The 14,346-nt window shown below is 42.5% G+C and overlaps 1 protein-coding gene across 1 annotated transcript; it reads right to left on the bottom strand.

The window, feature by feature from the left end:
- Positions 1-204: 204 nt before the first annotated feature.
- On the bottom strand, positions 205-13,001 carry LOC306912328 (uncharacterized protein). The gene is made up of 3 exons (XM_079488471.1): positions 12,653-13,001; positions 10,069-10,248; positions 205-2,675 (listed from the first exon to the last, which is right to left on the bottom strand). The coding sequence occupies exons 1-3, from the start codon at positions 12,939-12,941 to the stop codon at positions 1,171-1,173; spliced, it is 1,974 nt and encodes a 657-aa protein (XP_079344597.1). The 5' UTR covers positions 12,942-13,001; the 3' UTR covers positions 205-1,170.
- Between the last annotated feature and the right edge of the window lie 1,345 nt (positions 13,002-14,346).

Below are 14,346 nucleotides of genomic sequence, written 5' to 3'. Positions count from 1 at the left end.
CATGTTTAAAATGAATGATGCCTCCACTTCCAAATATTTTGGGAATGCCTTTGGCTATAAGTGTACCAAATATCATGCTTTTATCACAAACTGAACGATTCCTTTATATGTTGGAGCTAAGCTGCTGGACTACAATGGAACAGCACATTAAACTACCATCACTTAGTCAGTTATAAAAGGCACATATAGAAATTATGTAATGTGTCGCATTATAACCAATATGTTTATTAAATGGAATAATGTCTTATAAACATCAATAATATGCTATAACATGGCTTTGAGAAGAAAAAAGAAAAACAGCTGATACAAGATACCATGCCCACCATACATTCCAATAGGATCATTCACTGTGGGTCTTAGACTGCAGTTTGCAGCTCCCAAACACATTATCACTGACGGTTCGTTCAATAGGTCACCACTTTTGGTGTGGCACAGCAGATACACATGGCTTTGTTTACATTCCAACAAATATTGACATACATTGGGAGAAGTCGGATAGTTTACCCTTTATTAAGGCTGTGAAATATTCACACTATTTTTGGATGTATTGGGGAAAGGAGTAGACCAACGTCAATGCAGCAGCTCCACAACATTGGGTAGGTTGCAGTTTTTTTCGCCCTTTTTTTCCTCGATGGTGATTTTTAATCGTCGGTAACGCAAAAATAATCTAACAGTAACTTTTCTCAGAAGGTAATCTTGTAACATAACAGGATTAGACAGTAGTCCAATAGCCTAACAAAGCTACTTTAGAAAGTAAGGATACCCAACACTACCAAGGACCCACCCACCTCAGACATCAGCAACATTATTAACATTACAAACATAATTGTCTGTGTCCCACAGGCTATATAGTTATATATAGCTATACTAGTGTATTTTCTGGTTTCTGTGATTGTGGGGAAAGCCTCTACTGAAAATAGCCAATCGTCAAGGTCACAACACGTTACAGCGTGTTCAAAATGTGCGCGTTCAAGTTTGTCAGCTATTTTCTGCGTAAGCTTTTCCCTCAATATTGATGATGGGGTTTAAGTGGTTAAGTATATATGACCTGACATTGTCATTCTGGAATAGAGTGAATGATCATACATTTATCCGAGTGATGTGATATGTGTCAACTAAGATTAAGTTATTTGGGAAAGTAAATGTTTACTCTTCACCTAACAGCTTCTTTCATATATGAATCCTCATCACTTCAGATGTTCTCGCCCTGGTATGACTTTCTGTGTGTCTTTTCAGATGATACCTGCGAGTAAAGCATTTACCACAAACTGTACACCTAAATGGTCTTTCCCCTATATGAGTCCTCATGTGCTTTTTCAGATGAGCCATCTGACTACATCCTTCGGCACACATTGAACATCCTTTGCCACAAACTGAACAAACAAATGGGGTCACAGTATGAGTCTTCATGTGTGTTTTCAGATGAGACCTCGTTCTACATCCTAGGCCACAAACTGAACAAGTAAAGGACATTTCCCCTGTATGAGTCCTCATGTGTTTTTTTAGATTACGCATTTGACGATAGCCTTTGCCACAAACTTTGCAAGTTATGGGTTTTTCGCCTGTATGAGTCATCATGTGATATTTTAACGAACCACTTTGACTAAAGCCTTTGCCACAAATTCTACATGTGAAGGGTTTTTCCCCTGTATGAGTTCTCATGTGTGATTTTAGGTCAGTACAGCCTTTTCCACAAACTCTACAAGTAAATGATTTTTCCCCTGTATGAGTTCTCATGTGTGCTTTTAAATGACTAATCTTTCTACAGCCTTTACCACAAATTGTACAAATACGGGGCTTTTCTCCCGTGTGAGTCCTCATGTGTCCAGTTAGAGCACCTTTATGAGTAAAGAAACTGCCACAAACTGCACAAGTAAAGGGCTTTTCCCCTGTGTGAATCATTGTATGTATCTTCAGTTGTCCCTTATCATGAAACATTTTACCACAAACTGTACAAATAAATGGCTTTTCCTTTTCACCTGTATGAATCCTCATGTGTACTTTTAGAACATCCTTTCGAACACAGCCTTTGCCACAAACTTCACAAGTAAAGGGCTTTTCCCCTGTATGGGTCCTCATGTGTGCTTCGAGATGACCCTTTTGACTGCAGCTTTTACCACAAACTGAACAAGTATAGATTTTCTTCCTTGTGTGACACGTTGTGGACTGAGTTTGTTTTGATGATGTTAGGTCCTGGGACCGTTTTTTGCTCACAGACAGTCTTTCTCCTTCCACATTTTGTGTCTTGTGTGATTTCAGTGTGTTTACAGCCAACTGCTTTTCCCTGTTCTCCCTCTCATCAATGTCCTCAGTGTCAGATTTTTCCCCGGGCTCCCACTCATCACTGTCAGTATCAGATACAGAACAGTTTGAAGAGAGGAGCTGATCATCACTAGTTGAATGTGATTCTCGAAAGTCCTTTACAACAGCTTGTGTTTTCATGTGTTCAGTTGAGGTGCTGGCTAGAGGCTGTGTCTCTCCGTTGTCACCGTCTTCACTCATAATATCTAGTAATGTCATCATTGCTGCATCAGTATCCTCTGGTCTTTGAAGTAGCTCACCCTGTTCCTCATTAATCTGTAGAGGTTGTGGTTCCTCCTTGACAAGACTGGGGCTCCTCCTCTCCAGTTGTTCCAGGGAAACCTCCACTTTACACACAGGGTGGTGTAGGAAGTCTAAAGGGAGGATACAATCAGATAAAACAACATGTTTGAACAACTTATAATTATTTTTCCATGCAGTGATTTCATAGCTGTGCAGTTCAAGGAAGTTGTAAATGTTACTGTAAGTAAATGCTCCATTTCCAAAACGTAATACTTTCAGCGCCATTGGCGAAGATCTTTGTTAATTGAAGCCTAATTTTGATACTAACGCTTAACGCCATTGCCGAAGCCCTTCGGCAATTGCGCTTTTATAATGCGTTTGATTGCTCGAGCCAAAATGCAACTTATGTTAGCCGGTTAGCTAGCTGTGTTGTTAGCACAGCACTGGATCGCCCGTCTTAGATCGTCGTCACCATAATAATCCATTCTATCCATTTCTTTCAATCGCCTGTATCTCCTATTCCTTGTCCCAGATGGCATTTTGGTCAAAACAGCGTTTCTGTGATGGCACAGAGCTGACGATCTGGAGCTCTGCAGAGCTCCGGTCTGGATTCACATTGTAAACAAGGCCGGCCCAGCTCCGTGTAAAATCCTAACTTAAGACTACTGCTAGTGAAGCGGAAATGGCGGCTTTTCAAAATAAGAGCTCAAATTTAAAAAATGCTGGCGTGAATTAGATCCTAATTCTTCAATAAATAATAGCGCTGGTTAATTCCATCCAATTTTTTGTTCTATTACTTACCAAAGCATGGTGGAAGTTGAAGATGTTGAAACACAGAAGGTACACAGAACTTTAAATTAGCCTACCAGCAGGACGCCTGAGGGCGAGAAGCGACCTCGCCCTAAAGGGCGACACCACGTGCACGCATCCGCCTGGGTGACAGCAGACTGCTGGGTGAGCGCTGGCGCTTTGGAATGGGGGTCAGATCAACATATCCACCTGGGTGACAGCAGACTGCTAGGCGAGCGCTGGCTGCAACTAAGAATTATTATCCATTATCGGGCGATTATTTAAACGATTAATCAATAGAGCGTCGCAGTCCCGCCTCCTACCCTGGACCAGGAAATTAAACCCAATGCATTATTCTCATAGACATTTCTTAAAGTATTTATTTAAAGACGGTTACGCCGCAGACAAAGCCAACTCGAGTCGTGACAACTCATGACAACACAAACAATATTTTGGACCAAACAAATAATTACAAAGAAGAAAAACAACAAAGAAAGTGTTGTAACCTGCCGTTTTTTTCTTCTTTCTAATTATTTGTTTGGTCCAAAATATTGTTTGTGTTGTCATGAGTTGTCACGACTCGAGTTGGCTTTGTCCGCGGCGTAACCGTCTTTAAATAAATACTTTAAGAAATGTCTATGAGAATAATGCATTGGGTTTCATTTCCTGGTCCAGGGTAGGAGGCGGGACTGCGACGCTCTATTATGGCACCTTTTTGCAATTACCTTTCAAATTTAGCTTGAAGTTGTTTTAGGCATTGTATGGCGACAAACTTATTAAGCCACCGAGAGGCTAAAAGCAGGAAAATGTACTGCCAGACGCACTGCATGCCAAGGACTCACTTCTCCAGTGTACTGCGTTTTATTCATTTATTAAAGGTATATTAAAACAATTGATTTGGCGAAATCATAACAAAGTGCGTAGTGCAAAATAGTATACAGTTAGCAGCATGGTGTTGTTTAACCTTTTGCGTTTGTAAAGCGGTCAGCAAAGTTGACTTCCCCGTCGTTCACCCCCTCTCCTTCCATTCATGAAATGCCACCGGTGAACATTTGACTTTACTACCCGTCTGACTACCACCCAACACCACGTGACCACAGTAACCCATCGAGCTGTCTAACCTGTCACCAACAGGCATGTTCTAATACAAATTAATACTTCAAAATTAATATTTTACCCCCTTTTTATCCAATTTTATTTCATTGTCATGCCTTGTAGGCCTACTTGTAATGATAAATTACCACAATAATAGCCTTAACAATTTTGAATAAATATCAAATTCCAAAATGTTCTTAATTTTGCTTCTTAGCAATAAAACATTTTGTTCTACTCAAACACATTCCAATATTATCTACCTTTCGTCGTTTTGAAAGAAAAATGTTGACCTTGTAGGCCTATAGCTGACTGTCTTTCTTTCCATTTCTATCTCTGGGACCCCAATTATTATTCCAAAATGTTCTTAATTTTGCTTATTAGCAATAAAACTTTTTGTTCTATTCAAACACATTCCAATATTATCTACCTTTCATCGTTTTGAAAGAAACATGTTGACCTTGTATAGCTGACAGTGAACTTGTATAATTTAACTCTGAGAGTCCATTTGGTTCCATTTTTGCACTCTCTGTTACAGACCCTGAAAAGGGTCCACTTGGTATCTATAATTTAGCTGGGAGGCTGGAACGCCCACTATCCTACAGTCTGTGTGGACGCACACACACACACACGCACACACACGCCACACGTCACTCTTCAATTCATTTGTTCCACCCGTGTACTCTCAGCAGCGCATTGCAGTGGGCTCCGGAGTGGACAAGTAACGCTGGAGAACAAAGGAATCACCGTCGACACAGCAACACCAATGTCGACCAGCCAGGCGACGACCAACAACAACAACACCGCTGGCATCCTTCCTCACCACCAGCCAACCTGCACACCCATGCTGAATATACACGCTGACGTCCCGGTTGTGGATACTATATTCGCAAGAGCCGAGCGCGTCCCAGGCAACAGCAGGAGGAGTGATCTAACATCGGCGGCAGTCGAGGCAAAAGACACGGACAACACCACCATCTACAGGCGTGAAGAGTCTCCACATCCAACCACGGGGGACAACGCGGCTGGAGACGGACACCGTGATACTTTACCTGCTATTTCTGCTGTTTCTCCGGTCGACACCATGGCTCAATCGGCCCCACCAGAGCCCTCAACAAACCTGGACGAGGGACCCCATCCCCCACTCCCGCCACCCCACGACGACCCCCACGCACCCCCCACCCTCCCCCCACGGCAACCCGCGGCTTCTACAGACATCAACAATGGCCCTCCGCTCCCCTACTTCACCACGGAGGAAATAAGCACCATAGTCAGAGCCAACGGACTTCATATCTTTCACCTGAACGTCAACAGCCTTGGACCCAAAATGGCTGAAATCAGGCATATGTTTCAATGCGGTAAGGCGAACATCATTAGCTTCTCTGAAACTAAACTTGATGAGTCAACCAAAGACCCAGAAGTTGAAATAGAGAACTATTCTTTGATCAGAAACGACAGAAACAGGCATGGTGGTGGCGTGTGTATGTATATTCACAAAGACACTGAATATGTTACTCGTACTGACTTACAGCATGATGAAATTGAAACTGTGTGGGTTGAATTAATTTTCAAAAAGGCTAAATCGGTATTAGTGGGCACCGTCTACAGACCGCCTGACATGGGTTCTATGATATACTTGAGGGGTGCTTAGCTGAGGAGGAATGTGTGGAGAAAATCCTGATTGGCGACTACAATACAGACATGCAACGTAAGGAAGCACCTGTGTTTAAGTCATTCAGTAAGTTCTGTGATCTACATAGTGTCAGTCAGCTAATTACCCAACCCACTAGAGTGTGTGATTCTACTCAAACTGTCATTGATCTCATTCTGTCCTCGGACAAATCCAGAATCTCCAAGAAAGGGGTTATTGTATGTGGGCTTAGTGATCATTTTATGATATTCTGTACCCGCAAAATACAAAAACTTAAGACCAGCTGCCACAAAACAGTCATATCAAGGGACCTCAAAACCTACTCTAGTGAGGTTTTTAACCAAGTATTGGAGAGTCTGGATTGGTCCGATGAGCTTAAAAGCACACTTGTCGAAGAAGCTTGGCTTGGCTTCAAAACCAAATTTACATCAGTACTGAACAACATGGCTCCTTTGAGAACCACCAGGGGCAAAACCCGCTCGGAACCATGGATGAATTCGGACATACTGGCTGCAATGAAAGCCAGAGACAAAAAATGCTCTGAATTTCTAAAATGCAAGTCAAAGCTAGCCAAGCGCTTCGACAGTGTTCGCCAAGCTCGTTTGAACAACCTAAATACCCAACGAATCAAGCTACGAAACAATGTAACTGCCATGACCAAATCAGCTAAAAGTAACTTCATTAATGATAAAGCTCAGGAAAACAAAAACAATCCTCATGAGCTCTGGAAGCTACTAAACAATCAACTAAGCTATGGTCAGAAACTAAAAACCAGATTTTCAAACATAAACATCAAATCGGACAACACTCTCATCACTGACAACCTTGATGTGGCCAACTACTTGAATATCTTCTTTACAAACATAGCAACAACTCTGGTTAACAAACTGCCCTCCCACTCTGGGCTCTTTGGTGTAGAGCACATTACAACCTTCTACAGAAACCTAGGTGTTTGTAAAGACGATTTTAAACTAGTTATGGTAACAACTGATGAGGTAATTAAGAAACTGAGTGCCCTCCAACCCCACAAGGCCACAGGCCATGACAACATTCCCTCCAAATTTCTCAGAGACTCAGCCATCTCTATAGCTCCAATCATCACCCACATAGTAAACCTCTCCATCAAACAGGGACAGGTCCCCCAAGATTTCACTGGCCAAAGTAACCCCCTTGCACAAGAAAGGGAGTAAATTAGACCCCGGCAACTACCGCCCTATTTCTATTCTTAGTTCCATCTCGAAAGTGATGGAAAAAATAGTCTATGAACAGGTTGAAAAGTATCTTGCCACTAATAAATTATTGTACGAGTTCCAATCTGGCTTCAGAACATCCCACTCCACTGACACATGCCTTCTCTATTTGAGCGACCACATCAAACAAGAGGTGGACGCTGGCAAATACTGCGGCATGGTCATGCTGGACCTCCAAAAGGCTTTTGACACCGTGAACCACTCCATACTGGTTAACAAGCTAAAAGCAATTGGTTTCGATAGCACATCAGTGAGCTGGATGCAATCCTACCTGGAGGGGAGAGAACAGATGGTGGAAGTGAACGGAACACTGTCCCCCCCCCTCCCAGTGAGCTGTGGCGTTCCACAAGGAAGCATACAAGGGCCTCTACTGTTCCTAATATATGTAAACGACATGACTTCAGCTTGTGACTGCACCTTGTTCCTGTTCGCAGATGACTCAGCACTGCTGGTCTCGGACAGGGACAAACTGCAGGTTGAAAATGCCCTCAGCTCTGAACTCGGTAGAATCTGCACCTGGCTCGCTGATAACAAACTATCTTTACACCTGGGAAAAACTGAATCCATTCTCTTTGGCTCTATTAGTAATCTCAGCAAGGCAAATGGGTTCTTGGTTAGAGTGGGTGACAATGTTATCACACGTAAAGATGAAATTACCTACCTAGGCTCCATCCTGGAGGCTAATCTTTCCGGTGATAAAATGGCCACCAACGTAATCAAAAAAGTCAACCATAGAACAAGATTCCTCTACAGGATCTCCTCACTGGTCAACAAAAACACCTTGAAGACCTTAACAGGAGCCCTTGTACAGGGTTTCTTTGACTATGCATGCACCTCCTGGTACCACAGCACCTCAAAGGCCCTTAAAACCAGGCTCCAGACTTCCCAAAACAAACTGGTCAGGCTCCTACTTGATCTAGCCCCCCGAACCCACCTAACCCCTGCCCACTTCGACAGGCTGGAATGGCTTAGGGTCGACGACAGCAGAGTACAGCATCTTGCAATGGGTCTGGTCCACAAGATTCGATACACCACCAAGATACCCATGTACCTGTCTAGATACTTCCTTAATGTTAACGAAGTCCACACCCACAACACCAGAGGGAGTGCAACGAACCATGTACAACCCAGATTCGGCACAAACAAACTAAATTATTTTCGCTCCTATGCCACCAAAATGTGGAACGCCCTACCAACTGTCATTAAGACATGCGAATCCCTTGACTCCTTCAAAACCGCTCTCAAAGGGCACCTACGGATGGCTGCAATTCCAAACTGGCCCCCGTAAAATCTGAATCCCCCCCCCCCCCCCCCTTTTTTCCCCTCACTGTATATATTTCTTTTCCCTTTTTACCTCCTTTATGATGAATTCCTGTTCTGTCTATAGAAGTGTCTATTTGTACGTCTCTAAATGTTTTGATGATTTGAACATGGTGGACCCTATTGGAAACAAGTGTAATGCTTAATTGGGTCGTCCACTCACAGTTAACAGCCTTTGTATTGAGTTTGTGCTTGAAATGTACTGTAATTCTGCAAACTGTTAATAAATTCTTCAATCAATCAATCAATAGGGCAAAAGCAGAACCTCCGTGACGGTTTTGCTGGGCCCTAACTGGGCTGGCCGAGGCCCCACCTGGCCTTACTAAATTAGCACACATTTTTCGCCCTACCCGGCCCAAAGCGTAAAAATAATGTGGGCATTCTAGACCTGTAGCTTCAGCGCACCCTCGCCCTCAGCGCGTATTACTGGTATTATTTTTAAACGAATGGCATCACGCACAGCACAGCCACACAGATTGTCTTTGAATAGTCTATCATCTTCTTACAGTATATGAACACAATTGACACAATTAATTTACACTCTCACTTCTGCTGAGTATAGGAAAACTGGATAAGATTTGTGGAGAATTAATGTTGCCCAGGCAGCTCCACTCCCGACCTGTCCATTGCAGGTTCGCTCTCTACCCAACAAAATTGGCATAGCGGGTGGTTTTAGAAAGACAAGTTGATGGCTGTCATCTTTTTACCGGACAGATGGTTAAATGTAGGTAATGCAGATGGGAATATACAATACAATACAATACGAGAGAGCATTCTTGCTTTGTTGCAAGCAGGAATCCGCAGAATGCAACAGCACGTGACATAATGGAGAATCGCTTTTGATTCAACTTTATCGAACGTCAATTTTGATAAAGAAATGTATACGAGTATCATGACAGCCCTACTAGATTAGATAACTAACCCCGATTGGGAAGATGATTTAAAGTTAAACTGCATTTATTTCCCCCACCTTTGTTAATTTTCCCTAAACAAACTGTTTCTTGTGAACCCCAGCCCTTGCAGCATCAGATCAGGTCCACAGTGTACATAAGTAACTGCTTCCATGGAATACTTTAGTCTGAGCTGGTTTACTCACTTTTTTGAACGTGGCAACAACTTAAGCCCAGTTTACAAGCATTGCAATGGAGGTCACATGACTCACATCAAGTAGGATTCACTTTGAATTGTCATTAGGTTGTGAGCCCAAGACGTCCACAGACGTCCTGGGAAATCCTGCTATGTAGTGCCCAAGACGTCTGTGGAAAATTTTCTTTAATAAAAAAAGTCAAAATAATGAATGTAAAAAGTTGGCATCCTGGGTTACTATTTTGAAAGTGTTGTGTGGGCACACAATGTGTTAAATGGTAATTTCTTGGATTTTGACGGAGCAGGTAAATCTATGCATTTTACATTCACACTCACGTGTCGGGATATGGGGGATAACAATGAAGGCATTCTGACAAGGCAGTGTGACGGGTTCCTCTTTAATCTGTGGAGGTTGAGGTTCCTCCTGGACCAGACTGGGGCTCCTCTCCTCATGTTGTGGAGATTGTGGTTCCTCCTTGACCAAACTGTGGTCCCTCTCATGTTCAGGCGACACCTCTTTAAACAGACAGAAGGAGGAGAAAAGAGGTAGCATTAGCACAACAACTCATACTGTATACCGACAACTGAGAGTGCCCGTTTTTCTGGACCCTCCGAGGGAGACGAAACGGTCCCTGAATTCCTTTTGGGGTTTTTACCTCTCAAGACAGAAACTCTTTTTTGGGTTATTGTTGCTATGTACAGTATAGCAAGATAGCTTTTTTGTCATTTTTGAGGGACGCTAGGCAAACAAAGTAACAAAGTAAGCAACAAAGTAATCCATTAGATGTTTTCTCAAAATCGTTTCAAGCTATAATTATTGTGGTAACAGTATCATTACAAGTACAAGGCATGATAATGAAATTGGAGAAAAAGGGAGTAAACTAAGTGGTTACTCAACAAAAAACTAAAAGTACTCATATCGGTACTTGGTATCGGAGAGTACTAAAAATGAAGTACTTGTACTTGGTCTGAAACAGAAAACAATGGTTTCGGGACATGTCTATTAAGGAGCATTGTGATCATAGAAATACATATAAGCTTGTAGATCTGCTATTTCTGCTATTTTATTCTACGATTATGCAAAAATAATTGTGATTATTTAAAATAATTGCAATTAGACGATTATACAATAATTGTGACGCCCCTAAAAATGGCTTTGTCTCTTTAAGAGCGTCAGCTGTTAGTGGCTAGATGGCTTACCATCTACTTTCACCAGCAAAACAAAAAAATAATAAATATGTGCAGCTATAAATATAATATTGTAATATTTCGGATTCTGCAGATATGACCCTGCAAATAATTGGAGATTTGATATTGGTCATAATTTCAATATTGTGCATCTCTAGTTATAAAAGTTTATATCCAGGCCATATTGGTGAATGTGTTGTGTTGTTACTATTATTTAATTTGGCATCAGGAAAAGAAGCAGAGTCTGACAGCATTCTTCCTCATTTGAAAAAACAGAATATATCTATGATGAAATCTATGATAAGGTTTCATCTGCAACACAATTTTAAAGAGATGTAGTGGGGGTATATTATACCTATAATCGAGTGTTTCAGAGACGTCAGGTTCTTATAACTGTAAAGGGTGCTAAACCTGAATCAGACAGTGGTACAATTTCACAACGAATGATCCACTTTACTTTTTATTTCGGTACCACGACATGTTAACACCTATATTGCCCGGAGTGTGGATTTAAAAAGGCCGTTTCCCTACCGGTGTTATTCACTAACCTTTGAAGAATCACCTGGTCACGATTGTACCTCCATCTATTATACTCGGCCAGGCCCGGCAGCGTTTGTCTCGTTTTTAGTTTGTTTTTTGTGTGTTTAAGGGAGCAGTTTTACGTGTTCATTCACCGACTACATGTGCACAGAGTCTGTTGAACGAGCAGAACTCTTTTGTGGCTTTTTAAGCTTCTCACTCTGGGGACCCAGTTTTTCAATGGATTCAGTTTACTCTAGACTAGACTCTTATTTGGAAGGGATCGTCCACCGTATTATATTTGCTAGCTTAGATTTGCAAAAAAAAAACACTGGCTGGATTAGTCAAACACCATCAGTCCGAGTGTTGTAGCCCCTTTCAGCACCCTCGGTAACCGTATCTGAAGTTTGGCCGACGGTACCCTAGGGTCCCTGACAGCTTATTAAGCCCTCCATGGGATGCAGATTTACATACCATCTGTTCACGGAGAGCCGCGGCGCCGCTTGAGTGTTGGTGAGATGTTTCAAAGATGCATAACATGGCTATAGGAGACAACGGAAACGTGTACGAAATCGCATTAACCGCCGATGCTGTTAAGTATTTTTTTTAAAAGTTTTGGCTTCTCTGAAATTCTCTCTTCCTTGACTTCCTTATTGACTTCCCATTGTACCGCCTCCCGCACCGAGACTGGCTAGCTGCGCGTCCTAGTTACTGCCTCTGATTGGCCGACCGCGTACATGCAGGATGTTTATAATGCTGTTGTGTCGTGGGAGGCGGGACATGGGAAGTGAGGAAGAGAGAATTTCAGAGAAGCCAAAACTTATAAAAATACTTTTTTAAGTTTTGGCTGTACGAAATCGGCAGTTAATGCGATTTCGTACACGTTTCCGTTGTCTCCTATAGCCGTGTTATGCATCTTTGAAACATCTCACCAACACTCAAGCGGTGCAGCGGCTCTCCGTGAACAGAGGGTATGTAAATCTGCATCCCATGGAGGGCTTAATAAGCTGTCAGGGACCCTAGGGTACCGTCGGCCAAACTTCAGAAACGGTAACCGAGGGTTCCGAAAGGGGCTACGAGTGTTGTTGACTGTACGTGGCATTAAAGTAGATAGAAAAATGTACAAATCACGTGTAACTTATAGCCACTTCTAGCTCCTGCTCAACGTAGGCCTATGTAAAACATGTATTTAAAATGCTGTTTATTAACCAACCTGTTCTGTGCAGTTTGATGTGTGGCTGTAGAATGAGGTCCAGCCGTTTGTTTTGTCTCTTCAGCAGAGTTTCTAGTATCTCTCTCCGGAAGAGGTTGAACATGAATTCTGCAGCCAAACTGAGACGCTCGCTGACAAACACTCTGACCATCTTATTCTTCTTCACACAACAAACATCACGTTGTTTTCCCAAAACACACAATATCTCCTCTGCCACCGACGTCATGTGTTCATTTATCGACAGCCGTACAGACTCTATTTGGCTCGTTTTACCTTCTTTACGAGACATTCTCACCAAGCTCTTTGTTTATCACCACGATGAAAACCGAAGTGAAAACCCGCGGTTACACACTTAGTTACTTTACTTACTTCCGGGCTAAAGTTTGTCGCGCGTGCGCAATAAAGGATTCAGACCACTGTTGCCCCAGAGTAGTATAGAGCGTCGCAGTCCCGCCTCCTACCCTGGACCAAGGACAGTCTAAGAAGGACGAGACGCGAAGACCGTACGGGCGACGCCATGTTGCTTTGGAAGGAAAGAAACATGCGCAGTTGAGACCAAGGAAGCTGAACGCGGAAGTGTTGGCTGCATATAGCATAGATATATATAAACACTAGATGGCTCAAGGCGGAGTTTCTGACGTCGTTCACCCGGCAGCCATTTTACTTCGGGGCTACAGTACAGTATGTTCAATGGCAGCTCAAACAGAAACAGTCATAACTCGCTCAAATCTTGACGGATTTACAAACGGGTTGGTTTATTACAAACGTTGTCAACGTGACTATGATTCAGGACGCTTATCTGCTTAATTTATGTTTTTTATATGAACGTCGTATAAAATATATAAAATATATAAATATATAATTATGCGGACGTCTCTGACGTTTATAACAAACCAAACCGTTTGAAAATCGGTTGAAAATTGAGCAAGTTATGGTCATTTAAGAGTACATGCCCCATAGACACAATGTTATGTGTCCCGAGGTAAGATGGCCGCCACGTAACGACGTCGCTCTCCATTGGCCAACAGCGCGGGTGAGCTATCTAGAGTTTATATATATCTATGGCATATAGCCCATTGCGCATGTTTCTTTCCTTCCATGGAGCACCATAAGCAACATGGCGTCGCCCGTACGGTCTTCGCGTCTCGTCCTTCTTAGACTGTCCTTGCCCTGGACCAGGAAATAAAACCCAATGCATTATTCTCATAGACATTTCTTAAAGTATTTATTTAAAGACGGTTACGCCGCGGACAAAGCCAACTCGAGTCGTGACAACTCATGACAACACAAACAATATTTTGGACCAAACAAATAATTACAAAGAAGAAAAACAACAAAAAAAGTGTTGTAACCTGCCGTTTTTTTCTTCTTTCTAATTATTTGTTTGGTCCAAAATATTGTTTGTGTTGTCATGAGTTGTCACGACTCGAGTTGGCTTTGTCCGCGGCGTAACCGTCTTTAAATAAATACTTTAAGAAATGTCTATGAGAATAATGCATTGGGTTTCATTTCCTGGTCCAGGGTAGGAGGCGGGACTGCGACGCTCTATAAAAGAGAGTAATGACACTCCCGTTGACTCTCATTGTAACAATGGAATGCGGATGCGCTCATTCTATCTCAATGGAATAGTTCCAGCCATAGGAGCAATGTTTGGAACTATCGCCCATAGGCACCCGCTTTGCGGCGAGATCAAT

The sequence above is a fragment of the Electrona antarctica genome (assembly GCF_951216825.1).
Source record: "Electrona antarctica genome assembly, chromosome: 19".
Taxonomy (NCBI): Eukaryota; Metazoa; Chordata; class Actinopteri; order Myctophiformes; family Myctophidae; genus Electrona; species Electrona antarctica.
The sequence above is the reverse complement of the archived record's forward strand: the minus strand, read 5'-3'. Positions and strand labels throughout refer to the sequence as shown.

Bases quoted from the DNA above. Each gene is read 5' to 3' on its own strand.
- LOC306912328 (XM_079488471.1), bottom strand. From the start codon at position 12,941: ATGTCTCGTAAAGAAGGTAAAACGAGCCAAATAGAGTCTGTACGGCTG. The intron at 10,249-12,652 runs GTTGGTTAATAA...GTCTGTTTAAAG, and splicing joins CATCAAACTGCACAGAACAG to AGGTGTCGCCTGAACATGAG. The intron at 2,676-10,068 runs GTGAGTGTGAAT...TCCTCCCTTTAG, and splicing joins TATCCCCCATATCCCGACAC to ACTTCCTACACCACCCTGTG.